This window comes from Macaca fascicularis, chromosome 14 (assembly GCF_037993035.2).
Source record: "Macaca fascicularis isolate 582-1 chromosome 14, T2T-MFA8v1.1".
Classification (NCBI taxonomy): domain Eukaryota; kingdom Metazoa; phylum Chordata; class Mammalia; order Primates; family Cercopithecidae; genus Macaca; species Macaca fascicularis.
In genome coordinates, this window is record NC_088388.1 from 74,201,615 (window position 1) to 74,227,130 (window position 25,516).

The 25,516-nt window shown below is 52.2% G+C and overlaps 1 protein-coding gene across 7 annotated transcripts in view; it reads right to left on the bottom strand.

Moving 5' to 3' along the window:
- The window catches only part of ARRB1 (arrestin beta 1), a 95,854-nt gene extending 77,702 nt beyond the window's left edge, over window positions 1-18,152 (bottom strand). For all 7 annotated transcript variants that reach the window (XR_012423518.1, XM_045371299.2, XM_005579095.4 and 4 more), the window contains exon 1: window positions 18,020-18,152. Coding sequence is in view for 6 of the 7 variants with exons in the window: in XM_045371299.2 (XP_045227234.1) it covers window positions 18,020-18,039 (20 nt within the window). In the remaining variant the exon portion in view is untranslated. The remainder of the gene's footprint in view (window positions 1-18,019) is intronic.
- Between the last annotated feature and the right edge of the window lie 7,364 nt (window positions 18,153-25,516).

Here is a 25,516-nt window from a genome sequence, read left to right on the forward strand (position 1 = left end):
AGGAAAACTTGCCACAGCAGAGCAGAGCTGGGCTTGTGGGCCTAAAGCTTATATAGCTTGAAAGGTTTTTTTTTTTTTTTTTTTTTAAGAGTACAAAAATATCTTCCTTTTGCAAATTTCACAAAACCCTGAGCACGTGGACATATTGCTAGGCCTTGGAAAGGGCTCTAGAGCGTGAAGGGCCGGAAGCTGAAGCTGCATCAGCCTCATGGTGAATCCGCCTCGGGGCTGGAGGAAGGGCCCAGAGGCGATCTGAGCACCACCCGCCTTCACAAAGGCCCTGCCTCCAGCCCAACAGACAGATGAGGCTCCGGAAGACATTCCTTCTTCTTGTTTGGAGTCCCGCTGCTACTTAACCCTCCCCTGCAGTAGGTCCAAGTCTGTCTGTCTTTCTCTTCCCATGTTTTCAGAAGCAGATCTTGGCCAGGCGTGGTAGCTCACACCTGTAACCCAGCACTTTGGGAGGCTAAGGCAGGAGGATTGCTTGAGCCCAGGAGTTCAAGATCAGCCTGGGCAATGTAGCAAAACCACATCTGTACAAAAAATTTAAAAATTAGCCTGGTACGGTGGCGCACACCTGTGGTCCCAGCTACTCGAGAGGCTGAGGAGGAAGGATTGTTTGAGCCCAGGAAGTCAAGGCTATAGTGAGCTATGATTGCACTACTGCACTCCAGGCTGGGCAACAGAGCCAGGCCCTGTCCCCGTCTCAAAAAAAAAAAAAAAAGGAAGAAGAAGAAGAAAGGAGAAGAAGAAAGGAGGAGGAGGAGGAGGAGGAGGAGGAGGAGGAGAAGGAGGAGGAGAAGGAGGAGGAGGAGGAAGAAAGAAAGGAAGGAAGAAAGAAAGAAAGGAAGAAGAAGAAGAGGAAGAGGAAGAGGAAGAAGAAGAAGAAGAAGAAGAAGAAGAAGAAGAAGAGAAGAAGAAGAAGAGAAGAAGAGGAAGAAGAGGAAGAAGAGGAAGAGGAGGAGGAGGAGGAGGAGGAGGAGGAGGAGGAGGAGGAGGAGGAGGAGGAAGAGGAAGAGGAAGAGGAAGAGGAAGAGGAAGAGAAGAAGAAGAAGAAGAAAAGAAGAAGAAGAAGAAGAAGAAGAAGAAGAAGAAGAAGAAGAAGAAGAAGAAGAAGAAGAAGAAGAAGAAGGAGAAGGAGAAGGAGAAGGAGAAGGAGAAGAAGAAGAAGAAGAAGAAGAAGAAGAAGAAGAAGAAGAAGAAGAAGAAGAAGAAGAAGAAGAAGAAGAAGAAGAACTCAGCTGAGTCTAGGTCCTGCCTGCAGGGGTCTGCTGCTCACAAGGGCAGCACCGCCAGATTTCTTTGTGATCCTGGGGCATATCCCCAAGAGAAGCCTTCCATGCCTGGGCTGGAATCCTGGGCTAACAAGGGCTGCCCTATTAAGAACCCCATCCTCAAACATTTGTAGGGTATGATACAGTTTACCAAATGTTCCTACATCCCACATCCACATCCCGTTTGGCCCACACAACAGTCCTGGAGGTGTGCAGGGCAAGCTTTATTGTCCCCCTTTTATAGACAGGGACAAAACACGAGACTTGCTGTGTACCTATTGCATACTAAAGACGCCAAGGGGCTTTCCACACGTGACAACTCACAGACACCGTGTGAGAAACCAAGGCTCACTCAGTTTCTGGGGCTGGTAGGCCTGAGAACGAGCCTGCAGCCCTGCTCTCCCATCTGGCAGCCCATGCCTCTGCCCTGTCTCATCTCAGTCTGGCATGGACAGCTCAGAAGGCAGTGGGCAGGCATGCTGAGACTCAGTGGGCTGACGAAGGAGAGGCCTCCAGCTACCAAGGTGGAAGAGCAGCTGAGGACTCAATATATTAATAGAAATTTAAAAAGTGAGAATCAACCACACCCTCTCTGGATGTGTCTGAGGAAGAGCACATGGCCCTTGGGAGCCTGAAACCTGTTTGAAAGCAATCACCTTACAGACTCAGGGCCTGATGTCCTCCCCACACCCTGCCAAGCTGCAGATGGCCCCATCCCTACCTACCACTGTACACGTGCTAGGCCTTCCAGACCCTTCTGCTGACTCCTCTCAGCGCCCAAGGCAGCCACCCAGTGCTTGTCCTGCCCTGTTCAAGTCCCACCCCTGTACTTCACTAACGCTTGCTTAGTGGATATACCTATTCTACGAATCTTTATGAGAAGATACTGTAGGGTGACCCACAGTACTGATTTGCCCAGGAGTGAGCTGAAGGGTTTCCTGAGATGCAGTAAGGGAGGAGACCACCCCTCATATCATCTTATGCCCAATTTCTGCCTCCAAAGAAAGAAGAAGTAAAAACTAAAAGGCAGAAATGAAATCCACAGGCAGACAGCCCGGCGCCGCACCCTGGGTCTGGTAGTTAAAGATCGACCCCTGACCTAATGGGTTCTCTTATCTATAGATTACAGACATTGTACAGAAATGCACTGTGAAAATCCCTATCTTGTTTTGTTCCGATCTAATTACCGGTGCATGCAGCCCCCAGCCACGTACCCGCTGCTTGCTCAATCACATCCCTCTCACACGCACCCCCTTAGAGTTGTGAGCCCTTAAAAGGGACAGGAATTGTTCACTCAGGGAGCTCGGCTCTTGAGACAGAAGTCTTGCCAATGCCCCCGGCCGAATAAACCCCTTCTTTCTTTAACTCAGTGTCTGAGGAGTTTTGTCTGCCACTCGCCCTGCTACAGCAGGACTGAGACTGTCCCAGGAAAATTGGGATGGCTGATGACCCTCATGTACTGCATGCCTGGTCCTAGGCTGGGCACTAAGACACATTTATCTACTGGACATGGTCACTGCCCTTAAGAAACTTCCAGTCAGAGAGTGGCTGCCACTCAATGAGAAACCACTGTCAAAGTCACCTGTTCAGTCCCTCACACACATGATCCATCACCACCCTGTGAGGGGAATATTATCATCTCCGTGGTATGCATACGAAAACTAGGGCTCAGAAAGGTGGCGTGATGTGCCCAGAGTCAGAGCTACAAGTGACATGCTAAGATTTGAACTTGGTCCAATGAAACAGAAAAAGGAAAGGGCAGTTTCCAGCATGAACATTATGGAGATAGAAAAAGATAGACACGTTTTATTTAATTCATTTTTGTAGCTCCAGTGTCTGGCATGTTCTAGGTATTCAGGAAATGTGTGAAGGGAGAGAGGGAGATCTAAGCCTTATTTAATTATCTCCAGGCTAGGAGATTTCATCCACCAATTCAAAAGCTATACATTTCCCTTTTCAAAGTCAGTTTCAGACCAGGCATGGTGGCTCACACCTATAAACCCAACACTACGGGAGGCTGAGGCAGAAGGATCTCTGGAGCCCAGGGGTTTGAGACCAGCCTGGGCAACACAGTGAGACCTTGTCTCCACAAAAAAATCTTCGAGGCTGCAGTGAGCTATGATCGTGCCACTGCACTCCAGTCTGGGTGACACAGCAAGATCCTATCTCAAAGGAAAAAAAGGAAAGGAAAAAAAAAGTTTCAACTGTTTTCCTTCAGCACCAGGACCAGGAAGGAAGTAAGAAGAGGGAAAGGGTGCTTCTTCTTTAAGTCAGCAGCTTGGGGCTCACTTCCTCCAGGGAATCTTCCCTGACTCACTCCCCAACCGACTCTGGCCTCACACTGTGCCAGGCCCCAGTCAGGAGCTGGGAGTCCAAGAGACAAGAAATACACATTTGCCCTTGAGCAGAGAGGGAACTGACTTGTTAGCAGTCAACTACAATACAAAGTGCCATCCAGGAAGCCTGCACAGTGCTAAGGGAGCCTGAAAGAGGCCATTCACTCTACTTGGGCAGGGAGCAGAGTCAAGGGAGGGCTTCATGTCTAGAGCAAGCAGGTACCCTGTGCAGTTGTTCAATGAACTTCATTGAAATGTCTATTTTTTCTTTTTTTTTTTTTTTGAGACTGAGATTTGTTCGTTGCCCAGGCTGGAGTGCAATGGTGCTCAAGTGATCCGCCTGCCTCAGCCTCCCAAAGTACTGGGATTACAGGTGTGAGCCACAGCACCCAGCCTGAAATGTCTTTAAGGAAGATTTCACCAGAGGAGGAAGGGCATTCCAGCTAAAGAGACAGGCTTGAGCAAAGGCACAGAGGTGTGAAAAGTGCAAAGACTGTTAAGCAAGATCCAAAAAAGTCAATGCAGCCAGGTTGTTAGCAGTGTGGTGGGGACAGCTGGGAAAGGAGTGTGGAAGGGACATTACGGACAGATCCTGAAGGGCCTCCTAGAGAATGGGGACTTTCCCATAGGAGATGGGGAGCAGTGGATCAGGCTTTAGGCTGGGAAGGATATGGCCACATGTGAATTTCAGAATAACAGGATGGCTTGGAGGGTTGGGACTGAGCAGAAAGAGAGTAACTAGAAGAAAACTGTAATGATCCAGGCCAGGAGTGGGGCTTGACCTGAGCCAGTGGCGGTAGAATGAGGACAACAGTACTTTGGGAGACATGTCTCTATCACCATTCAGTTTGGATCCCCTGAACTCGGGTTGCCCACAGGAAGGAATGGGTTTCTCTTTTCCAGGGAGCTCGACACACCCCCATCCAGCTCTACACTCAAATGGAAGTTGAGGCCGGAGCAACCCAGGTCTTTCTGAACGCTGGGTCAGGGCTCAGTGTGGGGCCGGGTCATGGTTCTTTGAAAGTTCTTCCTACTACAAAGTTTACTCTGCAAATGGTGAACATCAGAGGTGGCTGGATTGTTTCAAGTATGCATAGTGAATCGCTGCTACACTGAATTGCTGCTATAGAACAGTCAGCGCAGGGAGAAACGACCACGCATATTAGCCGCTTGATTATGATGTGTAATCATCTTTGTCATTTTTAGAATGTCAAAAAAATCTGTTGCAAAAAAAAAAAAAATCTCCTTATTGAGTTTTAAAATGTCTCTAGGTTTCTCCCAGTACCCTGGGGCAACAGAGACCCATCATAACATCAACCAGTGAAGAGCCCTGCTAATGTGCTGGGTGCTTTCATTAGCACAGCTGTAACTGAGAAAGGGTGAACAGGCTATCTCCAGAGGCTGGAAAACTTGCCTACAGACATGCAATTACTGGTAGAGGGGAAGTGAGAACCCCAGCCAGCTGCCTCTCTCCACCACTCCATGTGGCCTCAGTGTGCCTAAAGATAGCCCTCCAATTTGTAGAGACCAGCACACATGGCCCCTGGCTGCCAGTCCCACAGCCTGGAGCTGTTTCTCCTAAGACACAGTTTCCCAACTGTCTAGTGTCCATGGGCTCCTCTGGGAACAGCCATCAGACCTCTGCAGTGTCTCCTGGCTGGAGGAAAGCTTTGCTCTCCATACCCTCAGCACAGTAGACCCTGGTTTCCAACGGCAGGTTTGCTGAGCCCAGTGTCTCCTGATATACCCACCCCATTTTCTTTGTCCAGGCCGAAAAACTCACTGTGATGCCATGTGGCAGAACTTTCACTTTTCACCCTAGTGTGTTTTGTTCTTAAGCAGTCTGCATTCCCAAGACACTCCTTACTGACAGCAGGTGAAACCAGTGCCTGACACTATGCAGGCACATAGTAGGTTTCTCAAGTCTGCTGAAGAAAGTCAGACCTGGATGAAAACCCATGTCACAGAGATACTGCCAGAAGAGTATTACTTATGGCTCACACAAATGCACTTTCCAACCTGCTCACGGCCCCTACTTCTGGTGAGCTGCCTCTGATCCTTAACCTCTGGCTCTGTTTTGTCCCTGCTAAAAACAGATGCCCACTACCCCTCTTCTGGCAGCTGTTGTGATCATCTATTTCCTCTCTCCCAATACATCTGAGCAGCATGAGGGCAGAGACTTGTCTGGGTCCTCTTTATATTTCAGGTGCCCAGCACAGGGCCTGGGGTGTGGCACAGAGAGAAAGCTTTGTTCCTTGGAATCTCCTCGGGAGGACAGCGATGGCCTAACAGAAACGATATAAGCTAACCCTGAAAACTTCTAGCCCAAGGCCCAGGGAGATAGCGTTCCACATCATAAGGTTCCTTGCCACCCAGAACCTGGGAAGGCCAGGCCCTCAACTTCGGAGAAAGGGCAGCGTCAGGCAGGAGGCAGAGCAGAGCTGCTCCATAAATCCCCTTCCCGCTTGGAGAGAGACACACCACTGGGACAGGCCTGGCCGCTTCGGGACATTCCTTGAGTGGAAGGAGAAATGTTTGTGGAATAGAATGGGACAAAGTGTAAAATGCTAGCTATTTGTTCCTCTGGCTGCAGAGAGGCCCGTTTCCTCTGGGGGCAGTTTTCAGGCAAATTATCTCAGGACAAGGCCTGTTTCCTCTAATGAGGCTTCTTCCCTTTGCAGCTCTGCTCCCAAGAGAGTTGGAGGGGACAATGCTCAGAGCCAACCCCAGAGGCCTGCACTGAGGAAGCATACACGGCTCACCATCCTACACGGCTCACCATTCTACACGGTGTGGGCGGCACTACCACTATCCAAGGCAGAGGGATGCTCCTCATGACCTTCTGGGCTCAGGAATTCTGGGCAATGCAGCACCTCCTCCAAGGCCCCTCTAGGGAGACAGGGAGGAAAGGAGCAGGGAGGCATGCTTAGTTATGTAACCAGCTGCCTTGGAGTCAGAGTCCCTGGCATGTCTCAGCCCAGCACTGCGAGGAGAGGCTGTGGGGGCTGGGGGTCTTTCTTCTCTTTTGCTGCCTCCTCCAGACCTGGCAGACCCTGTAGTAGGCACTGCTTTCCAAGTGCCTGAGCTCCAAGCAGGCACCTCCTACTCGGGGCTGGGAACCAGGAAAGCTGTTGCTTTCTGAGTGTGTGAAACAGTGGCCTGCTGGCTCCTTTGGCAGAAAGCCAGGCTCGGGGCTGTGCACAGGGGTGAGGGTTAAGAAAGAGGAGCATGGGGCCAGGATGCCGAGGGACTTCCCTCCACAACTGCCCCCAGCTTCCTGCTCCCCAATCTCTCCCCACTTCCTCCTAGAGAATCTGCCATGGGTGGGGGCCAGAGGGGAGGGGCCCCAGGCCCAGCACCACACTGCTGTTGCTGACCCTGGGCAATCTCACTTCCCTTCTTGCCTTCCTCGGAGCTTCTCAGCTGGCCGGCACAGCCCCCACCCGCTGCACACAGCTGTGTGCACAGCCCTGGACCATGGAAAAGAGGGATGAAAGAGGAGGGAGGGGACATGGGAGAGGGAAGGAGCTGAGATCCACTCTCAGTCTTGAATGACAATGGCTTTTTCTTTTTTTTGAGACAGAGTCTCACTCTGTCACCCAGGCTGGAGTACAGTAGTAAGATCTCAGCTCACTGTAACCTCCACCTCCCTGGTCCAAGCAATCCTCCCACTTCAGCCTCCCTGGTAGCTGGGATTACAGGTGTGCACCCCCACACCTGGCTAATTTTTGTATTTTTAGTAGAGACAAGGTTTCACAATGTTGGCCAGGCTGGTCTCGAACTCCTGACCTCAGGTCATCTTCCCACCTCAGCCTCCCAAAGTGCTGGGATTACAGGCGTCAGCCACCATGCCTGGCCGACAATGACTTTGTATGAAGCCCTGACCCTCTCTGCCCACAGCAACCCCATTAATATTATTATACCTATTTCCCAAAGGAGAAAACTGAGGCCAGAGAGTTTAAGACCCAAGCTGAAGGTCATGGAGCTAGCAAGTGAGCAGTACAAGCAGAGTCTAACTCTGAATTGCAACCTCCAAACCTCCTGGCTCTAGCTCCAAGAGCCCCTCCTCCACACACTCTGAGGGTGCTACTTGGGCAATTCCTACACAAATGGAAATGACACTGCCCAGCCCTGGGGAGGGAGACCTCGGCCTTAAAGAGTCCCTCGCTGAGGACCAGTTTGGGAACCACAGGACAGTCCCGAAGGCAGGACCAAGGGCGGGACGTGCTTGGGGAGCCAGGTGGGCAGACTGCTGCTCCCAACTGTCTTCCCTTCTGACCCAGTCTCAGGCTGGAACAGACTCCTACACTGTCTGCCACTTCCAGAAAGCAGGGCTGCCAGAGGCCAAGCTATCCTGCCAGAATCACGCTGCCGCTCATGCCCTCTCCCAACGAGAGAAGGAAAGAGTCCTAGGGAGCCTCTAGGCCAAAGCCTCTCCTACTTCCTGCTTGACACATAGAGAAACTGAAGCCCAATGAGGAAAAGCAGCTTGCCTATGGCAGCACAGGGACAGTGAAGAAGTGGGATCCCTGTCTCCCAGGTCAGAGCTCCTGCCCTCCATTCACCCCACTTGGGTGCTCTCCTCAGATGGCACCTTTGGGCATCTGCCTGCCTCTCTCCCTGCTTCACACCCTCCCTCTGCACTTCCTGCTTCCCCCTCCCAGCCCTGCTCTGCAGGCCCATCTCTGAGCCTCCCCTGTTACATCTCCTCCCAGCCTCACCACTCCACCCCCATTCCCTCTGCTCTGGGCCAAGGAGCAATGCTTGGGTGGTTTAATTAGCTGATTATGACCGCAGCCTGCTGGATGCAGTGCCCAGAATTCTGTCCCCAGTAATTAGGTGGGTTCTGAGTACTTGCCCAGTGGGGAGTCGATGGGGAGCTCTGTGCTCTGCCAGCCAAGGGAGGCTGTCCAGCTGAATAAAGAGCTCTTTGATCACCGGTGGGTCATCGGAAACCATGGTCCCCTCCTCAGGCCAGGTCAAACCACACTGGAGGGATTGCAGCCAGACCCAGATGTCCATCCTAAGGAGGGACTCCCTTTTCTCCCATGCCACTGCCCACACCCGGGAAAGGCTCCGTACATGACTGACGATGAGGATGAAGAATTGAGCGCACGCTCCAGAGGCCGGGAGAGAATGGCTTCATGACCGGGGCACCTATTTAAGAAGTAGGATTGGAACAAGTAGACAGAGAGGCACAGCAGGAACAAAGGCCCAGAGGTGGGAATGAGCCGCCAAGCCCCTTCCCAGAGAGCTCTGATTGTCAGAAAATACAGTCTTCCAGCAAGGTAAAGCTGGACATCCAGTGACCTCTGCCCTTTAGGTCGCAAAGAATAATCTAATTCCTATGGCTCTGGGCTACTTTGAGATATTTTTGAAATCAGCAATGATGTCCTATGGTCCTCACCAACCACAATGCCCACCCCCTAGAATATCTCCTCCCAGTGAGATGCCTTGGCTGAACAAATATTTATGGAGTTCAGCGGCATGCCAGGTCTGCGCAGGTGCTGGGGACAAGCAGATCCAGGCCAGGTGCTCTTGAAAAGTTCTTGACCTCACAAGATGACATTATGAGTGTGCAAATACCCAGGATCCATGCAGGGAGGGAGGGATGAGTGCTGACAGAGAGAGATTACAAGAAGGTCACAAAGCGCTGGGAATCCAGTGAGGGTTTCCCAGAGGAAGAGGTGAATGTATGTGATCCAGGCCTTTAAGGATGGGAAAGCTGTTCTATGTGGTCAAGTCAGCAATCAGGTACTGAAAGCCAACAATAATACAGGCTTGTAATGAGGCCTTGGGAGCCTCAAAAAAATGAATCAAACAGGGTCCTTCCCTGGGGGAGCTCACAGCTGGGTGAGGGAGGCAGGCCCAGTGAGAGGTCACACAAGCGATAACAGCCGGAAACAGTGACCTTGCACAGGGACTTTCTTTGCTTTATTTTACTTAATTTTAACTCAGTCCTCATGACAACATACTACCCTATTTTACAGATAAGGGAGCCACAGCAGAGAAAGGGTTAAGTAATCAGGGAAGCCACCCAGCTGGTAAGTGTCAGAGCTGGGACTGGAAACCAGGAAATCTGGTTCTTCCAAGAGCCTAACCCCTATGCTAATCTGCTAATAATCCATGCTAATCAGATCACCAAGAGGGCTGCAGGTGCCCAGAGGAGGCCCCAGAGCAGCAGAGAAGGCTTCCTGGAGGAAGTGCTCCTGCCCTGAGTGTTTTTTGTGTGTGTGTGTTTTTTTGTTTTGTTTTGAGACAGTCTCGCTCTGTCGCTCAGGCTGGAGTGCAGTGGCGAGATCTCCACTCACTGCAAGCTCCGCCTCCCGGGTTCAAGGCATTCTCCTGCCTCAGCCTCCTGAGTAGCTGGGACTACAGGCGCCCGCCACCACGCCCGGCTAAGTTTTTGTATTTTTAGTAGAGATGGGGTTTCACCGTGTTAGCCAGGATGGTCTCGATCTCCTGACCTTGCAATCCACCAGCCTCAGCCTCCCAAAGTGCTGGGATTACAGGCATGAGCCACTGCGCCCGGCCTGACCTGAGTCTTAAAAGAGAGGGAAGGGCGTTCACGAGGAGCAAACACCTGGGCAAAGGGTTACTAAAGATGCTTTGTTTATTTATTTATTTTTTTTTGCCATATTTTATTTTATTTATTAATTTTTGAGACAGTCTTGTCCTGTCACCCAGGCTGGAGTGCAGTGGTGCTATTTTGGCTCACTGCAACCTCCACCTCCTGGGTTCAAGCGATTCTTCTGCCTCAGCCTCCTGAGTAGGTGGGACTACAGGTGCATGTTACCATGCCTGGCTAACTTTTGTATTTTCAAAAGAGATGGGGTTTCACCATGTTGGCCAGGCTGGTCTCAAACTCCTGACCTCAAGTGATCCACCCACCTCAGCCTCCCAAAGTGCTGGGATTACAGGCATGAGCCACATACCTGCTACAGATGCTGTATGTCCCTGGAGGTGATCACGACTGCTGTTCCTGATACCATGGGAGACAGCACCACCCTTTCGAGCAATAGCCAATTCCTTCCTGGCCCTCAGCACCCAACACCCATCTCCCACCCAGGACACACTCCCTGGTGGTCTCAGTACCACTGGCCTGTAGCAGAGGCCTGAGCTGCTCAATCTTCCACTTTGGCTGCCCAGAAGAAAGGTCACTCCTGGACCTGCTAGCAGAAGGGCCTCTCACGTGATTTGACTTCATAGGGACACTAGGACCCAGAGAGGGTGCATGTCATGCCCAAGGTCACACAGCAATAAGTACGCAGTAGAGCATATCTCTGGGACCCTTCTGAGGCGGTGAGCCCCAGCAGTCTACTCCCCACCCCTCCCCTGGCCCTATGCCAAAACTTGTCCATGCCCATTGCACAAGGCAGGGGCAAGGGTGAAGAGGGAACAAACCTGGCAGAGGTTTGCTCGCCCTCTGTCCAACCCTCTGTTCTCCAACCCCCTACTAGGACTCAAACCACCCCTGGGATGGACCCATCCTGCACACGGGAAGGCAGAAGACAAGGTGCCCAGGAACCATCTGAGATGATACCTGTTCTAGTTCCAGGGCTCATGTGGGAGACAAAACCCCAACCTCAGGAGCCCCCAGTGTGATGGGGGAAGAAGGGAAGAAAGAGTTCAGTCCAGTTCAACAAGCCTCCCTGCAAGGCTGAGGGAAGGGTACGGCTGCACAAGGACCAAGTGAGCTGGTTGTGGGCTACAGGTCCAGGGCCAGCATGAAAGGGACCTCCTGCCTCATCCAGGCCCATACATGGGCTGCTGAACCACTGAATGGTTCAGACATTGCATCCTGCCTCCCGCTGACTCAACATCAGTCACAGTGCTCCCAGTGCTAAAGGCCTTTTACAGCAGCAGATCCCTCCCCAGGTGCAGGGAGGCAGAAGCTCAACTGTGGCCTCAGCCAGGTGTTGCCCAGCCCCAGGCAGAGGAAAAGCTGTTCAGTTCCTGCGGTGACCTTAGTCACACAGAATTCTGGGGACCTGTCTGGTCCAACTCCCAGGGACCTCATCTGGCACCAGGTCTCCTGGGAAGGAACAAGCAGTTCTTCTGAAGTGGGACTAAAGATGGGGCCAGTCCCAGGAAGGAGGAGGTGCGTCTCCGGAGAGATGACCCTGCCAGGGCCCCTTAGGGAAGGCGGGAGGGGGCTGGGACAACAGAGTCCTTTGTTACCCTCTCAAAAGCAGCCACCCTGTCCTGCCAACCCCCTCTGTTCTCCAACCCCCTACTGGGACTCAAGCCACCCCTGGGACAGGACCCATCCTGTCCACATGGGAGGGAAGAACGCAGAGCACCCAGGGACCATCTGAGATGATACCTGTTCTAACCCCAGGACTCACGTAGGAGACAAGGCCCCAACCTCAGGAGCCCCCAGTGTGATGGGGGAGATATCCTTCCTTCAGAAGCCTCTAGTCTGAGGAGGGAGACATGGCTCCCACCTGCAAAAGCCAATCAGATGAGGGAGCTCCCAGGCCTCCAGCTCAGGCGCCCCATGCTAATAGGGGTGGTATATTCCTGTCCCTCAGGACTTCCCAGGCTGATGCAGGAGTCAGGACCCCACCCCTCTCTTTTGAGAACTTGCCTAATGTGGGAAGTATTTCTTTCAGTCTTAGGATTCACTAATGGGAAAGGCCTAATTTCAGCACTTAGGGAGTCCCTGGGCCGACAGCAGAGGCAAGAAGGGAAAAAAATGTTCAGTCCAGTTCAGCAAACCTCTGCCAGGCATCTCCTGGGGAAGCAGACCCAGTGTGGGTGAGGAAGTATCAACTGAGAACAGAAATAGCCCTGAACCACAAGCTGCTCACCAAATGGGGAGCTCACTCAGCCTGAAGTATGAATGAATAAGAAAGTACCTTGAAACCACCCACCCAAGGCCTACTGGCCAAGGTTGCTCCTTCCTCCACAGCCTCACCCCTCACACTCCCACACCTGCACCCAATATCTGCACCTTGGCCTAGGCTCTTCTTTCTGTCTAGAACACTTTACTCCCACCTAACTCTTTCTCATATTCTAGCACCCAGCTCCGGGGTCACCTCCTCGAAGAAGCCTTCTTCCAAGTCCCCCACCTGAGTCAGACGCCCCACCTTTCTGGAGCCAGCACATTGCATGTCTTCCCCAGGACCAGCTCACACTTCACAACCCCTCAGCCTAAGCCTGAAAGGACAGCACAGGGCAGTGGCCTTCTGCCTCTGGACATAAGGCAGAAGGAGGGGGTGGATGAGATAAAACCCCTAGGTTCCCATACCCACAGTCTTCACTGCCCGCTTGCTCCCAGCCCTGGGCCTCATGCCCTTCCTCCAAGAGGCTCAAGCCTTGCTCCAAGCATAAGAAAAGCAGGGTCCTCTCCCACTCCTCTCTGCCCGCTGTAGCCTAGCTTTGCCCTCACCACTCCACCAAAACCCATGCCACCAGCTACTGTCTTCTGGCTGAATCTGAGGGGTCTTGCTCCAGCTCATCCTCTGTGGGTCTGTCCCTGCTTCTTTGGCTCCAAGAAGATGGCCTTCCGTCAGTTTCCTCCCTCTTCTCTCCACGCCCAGGCACTGGTGCTCTCCAAGGCCCTGGCTGTCCCTAATCATCCTCTCTTCATACTCTATACCTCCTCCCTATGCGACGTCATTCATCCACATTTCCAAAGCCCTGCCTCGCATTTTGATCCTTACCCCAGGATCCAGACCCCTTAACGCAGAAGCCCCACTACATCCAGCCTATAACAGACTGCCCTGGCTCCCTCACCAAGCTGCTCCCAGCCCTGCAGGCCTCAGCCAGATGGTAGGCACGAGCACTGTGGCAGCAGCGGAGGACGGCTGGGTGGAGGCCAGGACCTCACTTGGGGTGTGCTGACTCCCAGCCTGCTGTTCTACCGCCACCACCTCAAAGTGTCAGAAGCCCTGGAAGTGGCAAGCCCACAACTCAGGACCTCTGGACCCATGCCAACGGGAGGCGTCAGCCTCAGGCAAGGAGGCCCAAACTTGGAAGGAAGAGAGCAGTGGAGAAGTCTGAAGCCCAGAGGCCGGCCTGGAATCAGGGATCAGAGATAACGGGCCAGGCTCGATGCTACCACTCCCAGTGGGCCCACAAGCAGCCCTGGCCAAAGCCACAGGACTTCCCCATGTTCCAGCCAAGATGGGTCACACAGGGCTTAACCACCAAGAGAAATGACAGCCAAAGTTCACAGAGAGCTGGTGATTACATGTCCCCATCATCTTCCTTTCTCTGAAAAAAGAGTTCATCTGCAGGAAAGGAAATTCCATTCCCTACCATTGCCTCTCAGGAAGTCCCTCCTGTTGTCTAAATCTGATCCTTCATGTTGTCTGTTGAGTTAGTGGAAACAGCAAGGCCCAGAAAGGATGCACAACTTGAGGCTGGGAGCTGCTGGGGAGGCCAACTGTGAGCCAGACAAGGCCCCCTCTCTTGGGCAAAAGCATCGAGTAGCAGAGAGGGCTTTGTGGGCCAATAGGCCTGGATTCTTATGCTTGCTGGCTGAATGGCAGTGAACAAATACTTAATCTCTCCTAGTCTGTTTCCTCATCTGCAAAATGGGGACAACAATCACTACGTTACTAGATTACAGTTGAATTCATTGAGATTATGCGTATAATTCTAACACACCAGATACCTGGCAAAGGTTCCATGGACCAGCAAGGTTGATGGACTCCACCTCCCATTCACATTCATGTTTCTCAGCTCTATCCTCTCTGCAGCATAAGTTCAGAGCTCACAGCCTTAGTTCTCAGGTTTCTCCCCAACCTCCTGACTGGTCTCCCTGCTTCTAGGCCTGCTCTTCCCATCCACCCTCCTTGGCGCTGCCAAAGACATCTCTCTGAAATGAAAACATCTGCTTTCAGCCCTCAGCTGCCTCACACTCTTCTCTGATTCACCATCTACTTCAGGAGAAAATGCTCTCTCCTTAGCCTGACATTCCCAGGCTGCTGGTGACCGGCCTGTGTTTACCTCTTAAGGCTCAGTGTCATCCCCAGCCCAGGCCCCAGGCTGCACGCCTTGCTTCCTGCCTCCAAGCCATTGCAAATTCTGCACCCTCGGCCAGGAATATCATTCCCAATCCCGCCCCCTTGGCCTCCTCATCCTTCCAGATGAAGCTCAGCAGTTCCAATGCCACCTCCTTTCCAGGAGAGCTTCCTGTGCCATGCTCCCTGCCTGGGCCTGGGTTGGGGACTTCTCCTTAAGCCTCCCACAACACACATCATCCTGCATTATGACCACCTGCTCTGCTCTAAATCCCTGGAGGACAGAGTAGACTCCTTCCTCTCTGAATCCCCAGGCCCTGGGCACTCAGAAGGCACTCATCAACATTTGTTGAATGAATATATGATTGTTCCCAGAGCATTTTACAGCAACCATCATACTCCTGCCCTGTGATTAGTCCTGTTCAGGTATTTTGTTTTTATCTTTTCAGACCGGGTCTCACTCTCACCCAGGCTGGAGTGCAGTGGCATGATCATGGCTCACTACAGTCTTGACCTCCAAGGCTCAAGTGATCCTCCCACTTCAGCCTCCTGAGTAGTTAGGACTATAGGCATGTGCCACCACACTCAGCTAATTTTTGTATTTTTTGTAGAGATGGTATTTCACCATGTTACCCGGGCTGGTCTCAAACTCCTGAGCTCAAGCAACCTGCCCATCTCAGCCTTCCAAAGTGCTAGGATTGCAGGCGTGAGCCACCACGCACAGCCCTGTCCAGGTATTTAACACCACTTTCCCCCTTGAACCTGGGAATTCCTAGAAGGCAGTGACAGTTTCTGATAAATTTTCATTGTCACTTTCATATGGGGGTGCAATTCCAGATGGAGGGATGGATGCAATGATTCCTGATGTTCAGTTTTAGATATCTTCAGATTCCTCCTCTAAGTCATAGATAAAGTAGAATCTCATGGCTTACGGAAAAAGACAAGGTACAGCCCATTACCGATTTTGCCCTTCTTTTCCAAATTACTTAGCAAACTGTCTGGAAAGGGACAGAAAGCCCTCATGGGGCTGCAGGAGAGTCTGAGGGGGAGGTCAGGGCCACTATCAGGTGGATTTAGCTGGGCCTTGGCTCCAGGCTTCAGGCAGTGCCTCTTCCCCTGCCCAGTGAAGTCAGTAAGTACAAGGGAAGCCTTAAAATGTTAAGTATTGATAGCTCCAGTTTACAGATGGGAAACTAAGGTCCGGAAAAGTAAAGGCAATTGCCCAATGTCCCAACGGTCCAGCAGTGAGTTCAAGGCAGGGCAGGGGGAGTCATGGAAAATATCTTGGCCTCAGAGACAGGGTCTCCAACAGGTGCCTGGAAGCCCATGGTGTCCACATCTTCCTGACAATCATGTCAGCAGGACAGCAATGACACTTATCCCCCAAGTCACAGAGAGGTACAGAGAGACCCAAGAGAGGCTGAGTTACCCCAATCACAAGGCAGCCTAGGAAGGACAGGAGGAGTGGAGAATGGCTCCAACTCCCTGCTATACCCTGCAGGAAGAAAAGCCTGACCTCATGGGTCAAGATGGATGTGGCTGGGGAGGGAGTCACATACCTTCCTACTGAGGACAGAGGCCTAGGTCACAGTGCTGGCCAGCCAGCTGCAATGGGGACTAGCCATCAAGATGCATGCAGACACAGCATGATCTTCTGCTGTCTCCCCCAAAGCCTGGGCCTCCAGCACAGAGCAGGGCACCCCTCCCTGGCCCATGTGGGGCCTGGTAGTGCCCTAGGGCCATCCACAGAGACATGACCAAGTGGACTCCAGCCTCTGCCCTGCCTCTGGCCTCTTTTGACCTTAGGCAAATCACATGACCTCTCCAGCTCTCTGGTTCCTCTGCTAGAAAACAGGAAGAGGAAAATTAACCCCCTGGAAGAGCTGTCAGGAGGATGGCTGGAAAGTAATTTCTAAACATTAAGAGCCTAAGTTGCCTCTGAGCCTCAGTTTCCTCCTCTAGAAAATAGAAATAATCTCTGGAAGCCCTTTCTCACACTGTTGAGAGAGAGTCTCAGATGGCAGTACGTGAGAAATGGCTTTGTCAGTGGCCCTGAAAGGTGGTGCCCACTGGGGTGTGTCTCTCTAGTCTGTTAGCTCCTTCAGAGGAGTGGGCCTTGCGCATCTTTGATTACCCACACTATGCCTAGTATACAGCAAGAGCTTAATAATAAATGGAACCGAGGAGAGGAGAGGGGAGGAAAGGGAGGAGGCAGAAGTCAGGCACAAGAATAGGAGAGGAGAAAGACAGAAAACAATGAGAAAGAGGGGGAGCCCAGGAAGAGGCTGCTGTGCCCACTTGGGTGGGGAGGGCAACGGGGAAAATAGGGTGGCAATGCTGAGCCCTTGACCAGGGCTGGTCCTGTCTGAAGGGCTGGTCCTGTCTGAAGGGCTGCCCCCAGGGGCTGTCCTGCTCCAGCCCCCTCCTCCTTCTGTCCCACTTTCCCCTTTCAGAGGCATAGACCGTTTCTTTCTGAGTATTTCAGGCCAGGTTCTAGAACGGGAGGGGTTCTCCCAGCCCTAGGTTCAAAACAGCCCCTGGCCAGCCACTCCTCAGGAGGTCAGAGGGAAAGGGAACAGAGTAGATGGATGCGATCTATTCGGATGGGATGGGATCTGTTTTCCCCAGGCTGGGGGCAGTGGGGAGCGTTCTACCCCGTGTGATGTGTGTTTCCACTTCTGGCCATGTGGGGCCTGGAACGTGTGTGTCAGCGGGCCTCCGGCTAGCAGCTCGTGCCTGCGGGGTGCCAGTCTTTGCAAGCATTAGTCTGATTGTGTCTGTGGGGGTCAGTGTTGGTGTGGCCTTGCGCTCCACTGTGTTGGTGAGACATGCCAGCACAAGTGTGTGTGCTAGTGAGGGTGATGTGTGTACCAGCAAGAGTGTTTGCTACAGCGAGTGCAGGTGACAGTTTGCGTATCAGTGTATGCCCACACGTGTGTGCTAGCACGAGGGTGTGTTAGAATTGGTGTGTGTTGGAGTGTGAGCCGTTCATGCCAACAAGGCTGTAAGCAAGAATGTGTTGACCGAGGCGTGTATGACGGCGTGCCACTGTGTGTGATGAGCGTGTGCCAGTGGCTGCCAGTGTGTGCGCCAGCATGCCTGTGCCACGGGTTAGTGTGCCCGTGCGTGTATTGTGTGTCAACCTGCCCCCGCGCGTTTCTGCGGCTGCCGGCCAATGCTGGGTATCAGCAAGCTGTGAGTGTGTCCGGGCCAGGAGCCGCGGCCCACATGGGGCGGCCCGGCCCTCGCCCTTTGGGTCCCCCTCGCCCACGGCCCTGCCGGGGAGACCACGCAGGAGACCTCGGGTGGAGGAGGGCTGGTACTAGATCCCGGGATGGCCGCGAACACAGAACCAGGACGCAATCGGAGCCCCCGCCCGTGCCCTCGCCGAGGTCGCCCCCACACGCCCCACGCCGGGCGACCGCCCTGCACTCACCGGGTCCCTTTGTCGCCCATGGTCCGCGACGGCCGCAGGGAGGTCCGCGGCGTCAGCACCCAGGCTGGAAAATCCCCGGCCAGCAGGAGGAGCGCGGGCCAGCCCGCTCCCGGCTCCCTGCTCCGCCTTCTCCGCTCTCCCGGCCGCCGCCGCCACCGCCCCCGCCCCCGCCCCCGCCCCCGCCCCCGGTCCCCGCCCGCCTCCCGCCGCGCGGAGCAGCGCAGCGCCCGGGCCGCGGTCAGGGGCGTGGAACCGCGCGGGGTGTGTGTGTGTGTGCGCGCGCTCGTGCGTCTGCGTGTGCGCGCGCCGCCCAGCGAGCCGGGGCAGCGCTGCAGGACGCGTCAAGGCCCCAAGGTCGGCGTTTGTGGTGGGGGAGGGGTCCACCCGCGTGCGAGTCCGTATGAGTGAGTGTGTGTGTGTTTGTATGGTGGTGGTGGTGTGGTGTACGTGAGGGCGCACGGCTGTGTGCTGGCCCTATTGGGAGTGTATTGGTGTGGATGGAGGAGTGTGCACGTCTTTGTGCAGTTGTGCGTGTGTGCGCACGGCCGTGGGTGCGAGCGCGCTCTCCCGCGCATGCCGGGGCAGCCTTTGTGTGTGCGTGTGGTTGGAAGCCGAGGGTCTGGCGACCCCGAGGCCGCGCTCTCTGCGGCCGCTCGCCTAGCTGGAGACCCCGGGATGCCTGGCAAGGCCTTCGCCCTGTGCTCCACCCTTCCCCATTCCACCCCACCCCACCCCCTTCTACTGGAGAGATAACACCCAGTCACCCAACAGAGACAGGAAGAAGGGGTGGAGGGGGCAGTAGACGGCCTTGACACTGGGGAACTGAGCGGAGACCCGCGACCAGCAAGGGCTGCAGGAAGCCGCCCAGGAAAGGGAAGCTGCGAGAAGTGAGAAGAGGCGATAAAGGAAGAGGGCAGAGCTGGCCCGCTGATGTGACCGGGTAGCACCGTGGAAAGTGCCCATGCCTAGCTCCATGGCCTGCTGCGGGTGACCCTGTACACCAAGCTTCTGAGAACGCATGTCCGGACCTGTAAAGTGAGGATACACTAATATCAGCCTGCAGAATTAATAGGTTGAAAGAACTTGCTTGTTTGCTGGCCTCCCCAAGTGCCTGCATACAGTAGGTGCCCAGTAGATGTTAGCCCACTTCTCTGCAGGCTTCTTGATGTCCTGTGAAATCTTGGCTGGGACGCTGCTTTGTCTGAGGTGCCTTCCTGCTTTGCAGGTAGTGGGAAATTGTAAGGTCTTTCCCACACCCTCACTGCTGAGATTTGGCTAACTATCCCTGAAAGGTCTAAGTATTAAGGGAGGAAGCTATCATTTACTCTGATGCTGTTGTGAGTGTGTAAACATCTCCTGTAATCATGCTCAGAAGCAGTTACCTATACTGTTTATATGCAGTATCATTACTATAATTATGTCCAGATTTGGCAGAGGGGCAGGGGAAGGCTGATGGGTAGGCAGGGTGGCCCACCTCTGGGCAATGTTAGGAGCTAGAGAATATGGAGGAAGGCCCAGAACCCTCCTCCCAGTCTTGGCCTCTGGGCTTCACCCTCCACAGGGGAAGAAGAGGAAGCCACCTGTTGTTTCTGCAGGGCTCAGAGATCTGGAAAGGAGCAGACTAGAATCTTTTTGATGACAGGAGATCCCTAACCAGGATGGTGAGGCCAGGTCCTGCCACTCTCCACATCAGTTTCCCCACCTATAAAACAGGTTTGACCAAACCATATGATCTCCAATGGATCTCTCCATGCTGATGCCCAAAACATCTAAATGGTTTTTTTTTTTTTTTTGGAGACACAGTCTCACTCTGCCACCCAGGCTGGAGTGCAATGGAATGATCTTGGCTCACTGCAACCTCTGCCTCCCGGGTCAAGCAATTCTGCCACCTCAGCCTCCCCAGTAGCTGGAATTACAGCTACTGCCATCATGCCCAGCTAATTTTTGTATTTTTGTAGAGATGGGGTTTCACCATGTTGGCCAGGCTGGTCTCGAACTTCTGACCTTAGGTGGTCCACCCACCTTGGCCTCCCAAAGTGCTGGGATTACAGGCATGAGCCACCACACCTGGCCCTAAATTTAAAAACTGATGCAAATTCTTCGTGTATTTATTTTACTGCATTTGTTTTTGTATTTGTTTTACTGTAAAAATAATGTTTTTAATTACTTCTGAGTAAAAGAAACAGTCCAGAAAGATGCATCAGGGGATTTCAGGTAACCTCTCCCCACAGCTTGCAAAGCAGGGCTCCAACATTTAGGGACACTGAACAGACTGGTAGACTGTGGAGTCAACATGCAGGAGTCCAAATACTGCATATTTAAAGTCAAGAGGACAATTTTGCTTTACCTGCCAGGCTCTATGAAAAATATATTTATGTATTAATAAAATGGCCGGGCATGGTGGCTCACGCCTATAATCCTGGCATTTTGGGAGGCCAAGGCGGGCAGATCACTTGAGGTCAGGAGTTCAAGACCAGCCTGGCCAACATGGTGAAACCCCGTCTCTCCTAAAAATACAACAACAAAAAAAATTAGCCAGGCGTGGTGACGGGCGCCTGTAGTCCTGGCAACCTGGGAGACTGAGGCAGGAGAATCACTTGAACTTGGGAAGCAGAGAATGCAGTGAGCCGAGATCACGCCACTGCACTCCAGCCTGGTTGACAGAGCCAGACTCCATCTCAAAAAAAAAAAAATTTTATTGAAATGTAAAAGTGATAATGTTGAGGAGAACTCTTTGTATATCTACAATATAATCTCAGCCAGTAATAAGTGTTATGAAGAAAATAAAACAGTAATGAAACAGGATGATAGGGACAAGTAGACTTAGAAAAAGGCCCTCCAAGGAGGTGGGCTTTGGGCTGAGACCTGCAGAAAAGAATCAGCAATGAGAGGGGACAGTCAGGGAAGGAGCTACCCAAGCAGAAGGAGCAGCAACTGCAGAGGCGCAGAAGCAAGGACAGTGCTCCTGGTGTTGGTGAACAGGCAAGGGGTGGTACAGGTGAGGCAGCAGGGTTGGGGTCACATAGGACTTGTAGTTGAGGATGAGGAATTTGGGGAGCCAGTGGGAGGTTTAAGCAGCTGAGTAGCAGTATCTGCTTTACATTTTTAAAGGTCACTCTAGCTATTGGATAGAGGTGACTTGGTACCAGACAAGAGCAGAGGCAAGGCACCCCATTATTGCAGTCGTCAGGGTGGGGTTTTGGGCAAGACAGGTGGCCACAGAAATGAAGGAAGTAAAGGGGTTCAGGATATATTTGGGAAGCAGATTTTTTTTTTTTTTTTTTTTTTTGGAGACAGAATCTCACTCTGTTGCCCAGGCTGGAGTGCAGTGGCACGATCTTGGCTCACTGCAAACTCCTCCTCCCAGGTTCAAGCGATTCTAGTGACCCAGCTTCCTAAGGTAGCTGGGACTACAGGCGCATGCCACCCTGCCCGGCTAATTTTGTATTTTTAGTGGAGATGGGGTTTCACCTCAGGTGATCCACCCGCCTCAGCCTCCCAGAGTGCTGGGATTACAGGCGTGAGCCACCGAGCCTGGCCGGGTTCAGGATATATTTGGAAAGGGAGCCGCCAGCACATACTGAGGGACTGGCTGTGAATAATGGAGGATCCAGGATGACTCAGAGGTTTGGGTCAGGGTCTGTCTGTTCCAACTCTCCATGTAATTCTCCAAAGGAAGTCATGATCAAGAGGACTGGTGGGCTCCATTCTTCCTGTCAACCCATTTCTCTCACATCCTCCACCTAAGCAACAGAGTGATTTTTTGCTCAAAGGCAAATGGCTTCTCAGCTGAGGCTCATAGGAGATGGTCATCTCCAACTGTATTCCAACTAGGGCTAGTCACATGCTTGAAATTTACCACTCACAATAATTTCTTATCAAAAAATGAGAAAGGGGGGTTCTGGATGTGGTGACTCATGCCTGTAATCCCAGCACTTTGGGAGGCTGAGGCAGGAGGATTGCTGGAGCCCAGGAGTTTGAGACCAGCCTGGGCAATATAGTGAGACCTCTACAGAAAATAATAATAATAATAATAATAAAAAACTAGCTGGGCCGGGCGCGGTGGCTCACGCCTGTAATCCCAGCACTTTGGGAGGCCGAGGCAGGCGGATCACGAGGTCAGGAGATCGAGACCATCCTGGCGAACATGGTGAAACCCCGTCTCTACTAAAAATACAAAAAAACTAGCCGGGCGAGGTGGCGGCGCCTGTAGTCCCAGCTACTCGGGAGGCTGAGGCAGGAGAATGGTGGGAACCCGGGAGGCGGAGCTTGCAGTGAGCTGAGATCCGGCCACTGCACTCCAGCCTGGGTGACAGCGCGAGACTCCGTCTCAAAAAAAAAAAAAAAAAAAAAAAAAAAACTAGCTGGGTTTGGTGGTGTGTGCCTGTAGTCTTAACTACTCGGGAGACTTGGGAGGGAGGATCCCTTTAGACCAAGAGTTTGAGGCTGCCATGAGCTATGATTGTACCACTGCACTCCAGCCTGTGCAACAAAGAGAGACCCCTGTCTCTTTAAAAAAAAAAAAAAAAAGAAGAAGAAGCAAAGGAGAGATAGAGAGAAAGGAAGTATTTGTCTGCTTTGTAGATGAGAACACAAAACTTTACAAGGGAAATTGCCTAAACCAAGGGCATAGCAAATGAAAGGTAGAGCAAGGACTCAAACCCAAAGCTGCTGCATAGCTGGTCAGATAGCTGAGTGTCAGACTAAAGTCAGACTGAAGTGTAAGTGTAGCGGGTGGATGAGTTTTCAGCTCCTTGTTCAACAAAGGACTTGAGCTGGGTGTGGTGGCTCATGCCTGTAATCCCAGCAATTTGGGAAGCTGAGGTGGGTAGATCACCTGAGATCAGGAGTTCCAGACCAGCCTGGGCAACACCCCATCTCTACTAAAAATACAAAAATACTGATGTGCTCCTTTTAAGATGTTAGAAATTGAGAAACTAATAAGGAGCTTCCCTACCTCTGCCCAACCAGAAATCTGAGTGTGATCTTTGACTCCTTCCTTGTCCATCTCAATCCATAGCTACCTAGTCCCAGACTACCTCCTAAGTGTCCCCCAGTAAAGTTGGAGGGGTAACCAGGAACGAGACCATGCTGGGCCCGGAGGGTCATGTAAGGAATTTGTTCTTCATCCAAGTATCAATGAAGAGGCTGAGCAGAGAGGTCACATGCTCAGACATGCATTTGGAGAAGATGCTATGGCTGATGTGTGAAGAATGGATTGGACATGCACCAGAAGGGATGCAGAGAGGAAGACCAATTAGGACATGGTGTCAGCAATTCAGAGGGAGGAATGATAACTGCATTCCAGGAAGAAGACACACAACAGCTGCAAAGCCAGGAAGGAAGGAAAGGGCACAATGCTTGGGGGAATTCAGATGGATCTGCGGCGAAAGCAGAGTAGTGGGGAGGGACTGGAAAGGAAGATGGGGCCGTATCCTGAGGAAGCAGGTTCAGACAAGGCAGCTCCCCAGTGTGGCTCAGGGCCTGTTTTAGGTTTGTCTAACAAGATCTCCAGTCCCCATTTTCCTAAGGTGGGATTGTTGTATTTATCACTAGGTGGACATTTCAAAGTTCTCTCTTTTTTTTCTTTTTTTTTTTTGAGATGGAGCCTCGCTCTGTCACCTGGGCTGGAGTGCAGTGTCGCGATCTGGGCTCACTGCAAGCTCCACTTCCCAAGTTCACGCCATTCTGCCTCAGCCTCCAGAGTGGCTGGTAAGGGAGGATACTACCCCTCATATCATCTTATGCCCAATTTCTGCCTCCAAAGAAAGAAGAAGTAAAAACTAAAATGCAGAAATGAAATCCACAGGCAGACAGCCCGGCGCCGCACTCTGGGCCTGGTAGTTAAAGATCGACCCCTGACCTAGTTGGTTCTGTTATCTATAGATTACAGACATTGTCTAGGAATGCACTGTGAAAATCTCTATCTTGTTTTGTTCCGATCTAATTACCGGTGCATGCAGCCCCCAGTCACGTACCCGCTGCTTACTCAATCACGACCCTCTCACACGCACCCCCTTAGAGTTGTGAGCCCTTAAAAGGGACAGGAATTGTTCACTCAGGGAGCTCGGCTCTTGAGACAGAAGTCTTGCCAATGCCCCCGGCCGAATAAACCCCTTCCTTCTTTAACTCGGTGTCTGAGGAGTTTTGTCTGCCGCTCATTCAGCTACACGGGGACTACAGGCACCCGCCACCACGCCAGCTAATTTTTGGTATTTTTAGTAGAGACGTGTTAGCCAAGGATGGTCTCAATCTCCTGACCTCGTGATCTGCCTGCCTCGGCTTCCCAAAGTGCTGCCATTACAGGTGTGAGCCACCGTGCCCGGCGTCAAAATTCTCATTTGTAATCAACAAAAACCAATTCTGACAGACTTAAACATACAAAAAAATTATTGGCCATATATTCAGGTAGCTGCCACTGCTGAACAGTGGACACCACAGTTCACATCCCCATGATCTCCAGCACCAAACCCAGCCCTGTTGCTGCTCCCAGAAACTAGGTATGGTCACTGCTGCCTCTGTCATCACGATGGACTCTTTGTTGGCTCTGCATCTTTGAGTCAAAGTCCCCCATGCATTTGATTGACTGAGTCTAGGTTATGTGCTCCCAACCTTGCTTCAAGGATGCTAAGAAACTGTGTAGATGGCATTTGAGATTTCCATTCTGGGAGGTGGGCTTTGACTTACTGTAAGACTCATGAAATAGAGAATTCCCCAAACATAAGAAAAGAGTTGGCTGGGTGCAGCGGCTCATGCCTGTAATCCCAGCACTTTGGGAGGCCAAGGCGGGTGGATTGTTATGCCCAGACTGTTTGTTCCCCAAAGAAGACCACCAGAGTCCAGAGTCAAAGCCAAGCGGCAAGGATCTTTACTACAAGTTCGAACCTGGTCCCTCCTTTACACAGTATACAAGAGGGCCCCGAACAATGCGAGCTTTTTATAGCCCGAAAGTTGTAGGGGAACAAAGAAATTCTTTTGGCTCCTGCGCTTTCAGTAACCTTGAACGGCTGTCTCCTTATCGGAGACTTTCCAGGTGGTGTTTGTACTGGGCTCAGGGAGTTTGAGAGATATATGGTGGTGGGATGGGAGGATGGGATGTGTTTGTGCTAGGCTCAGGGAGTTTTGAGCCCGGGGCTGAGGAATGTGCCCAGCTCCTTTCAGGATCACCTGAGATCAGGAGTTTGAGACCAGCCTGACCAACATGGTGAAACCCCGTCACTACCAAAAATACAAAATTAGCTGGGGGTGGTGGCGCATGCCTGTAATCCCAGCTACTCGGGAGCCTGAGACAGGAGAATTGCTTGAACTCGGGAGGCGGAGGTTGCAGTGAGCCAAGATAATGCCATTGCACTGTAGCCTGGGTGACAGAGCAAAACTCTGTCTCAAAAAAAGAAAAGAGTTTAGAGGGTGAGCAGCCAAAAAAATTCAAGTATCCACTTCACTGTGAAATGCAACTGGGTGAGTTATAGGAATAGCTCAAAATGGGAGGCAACATGA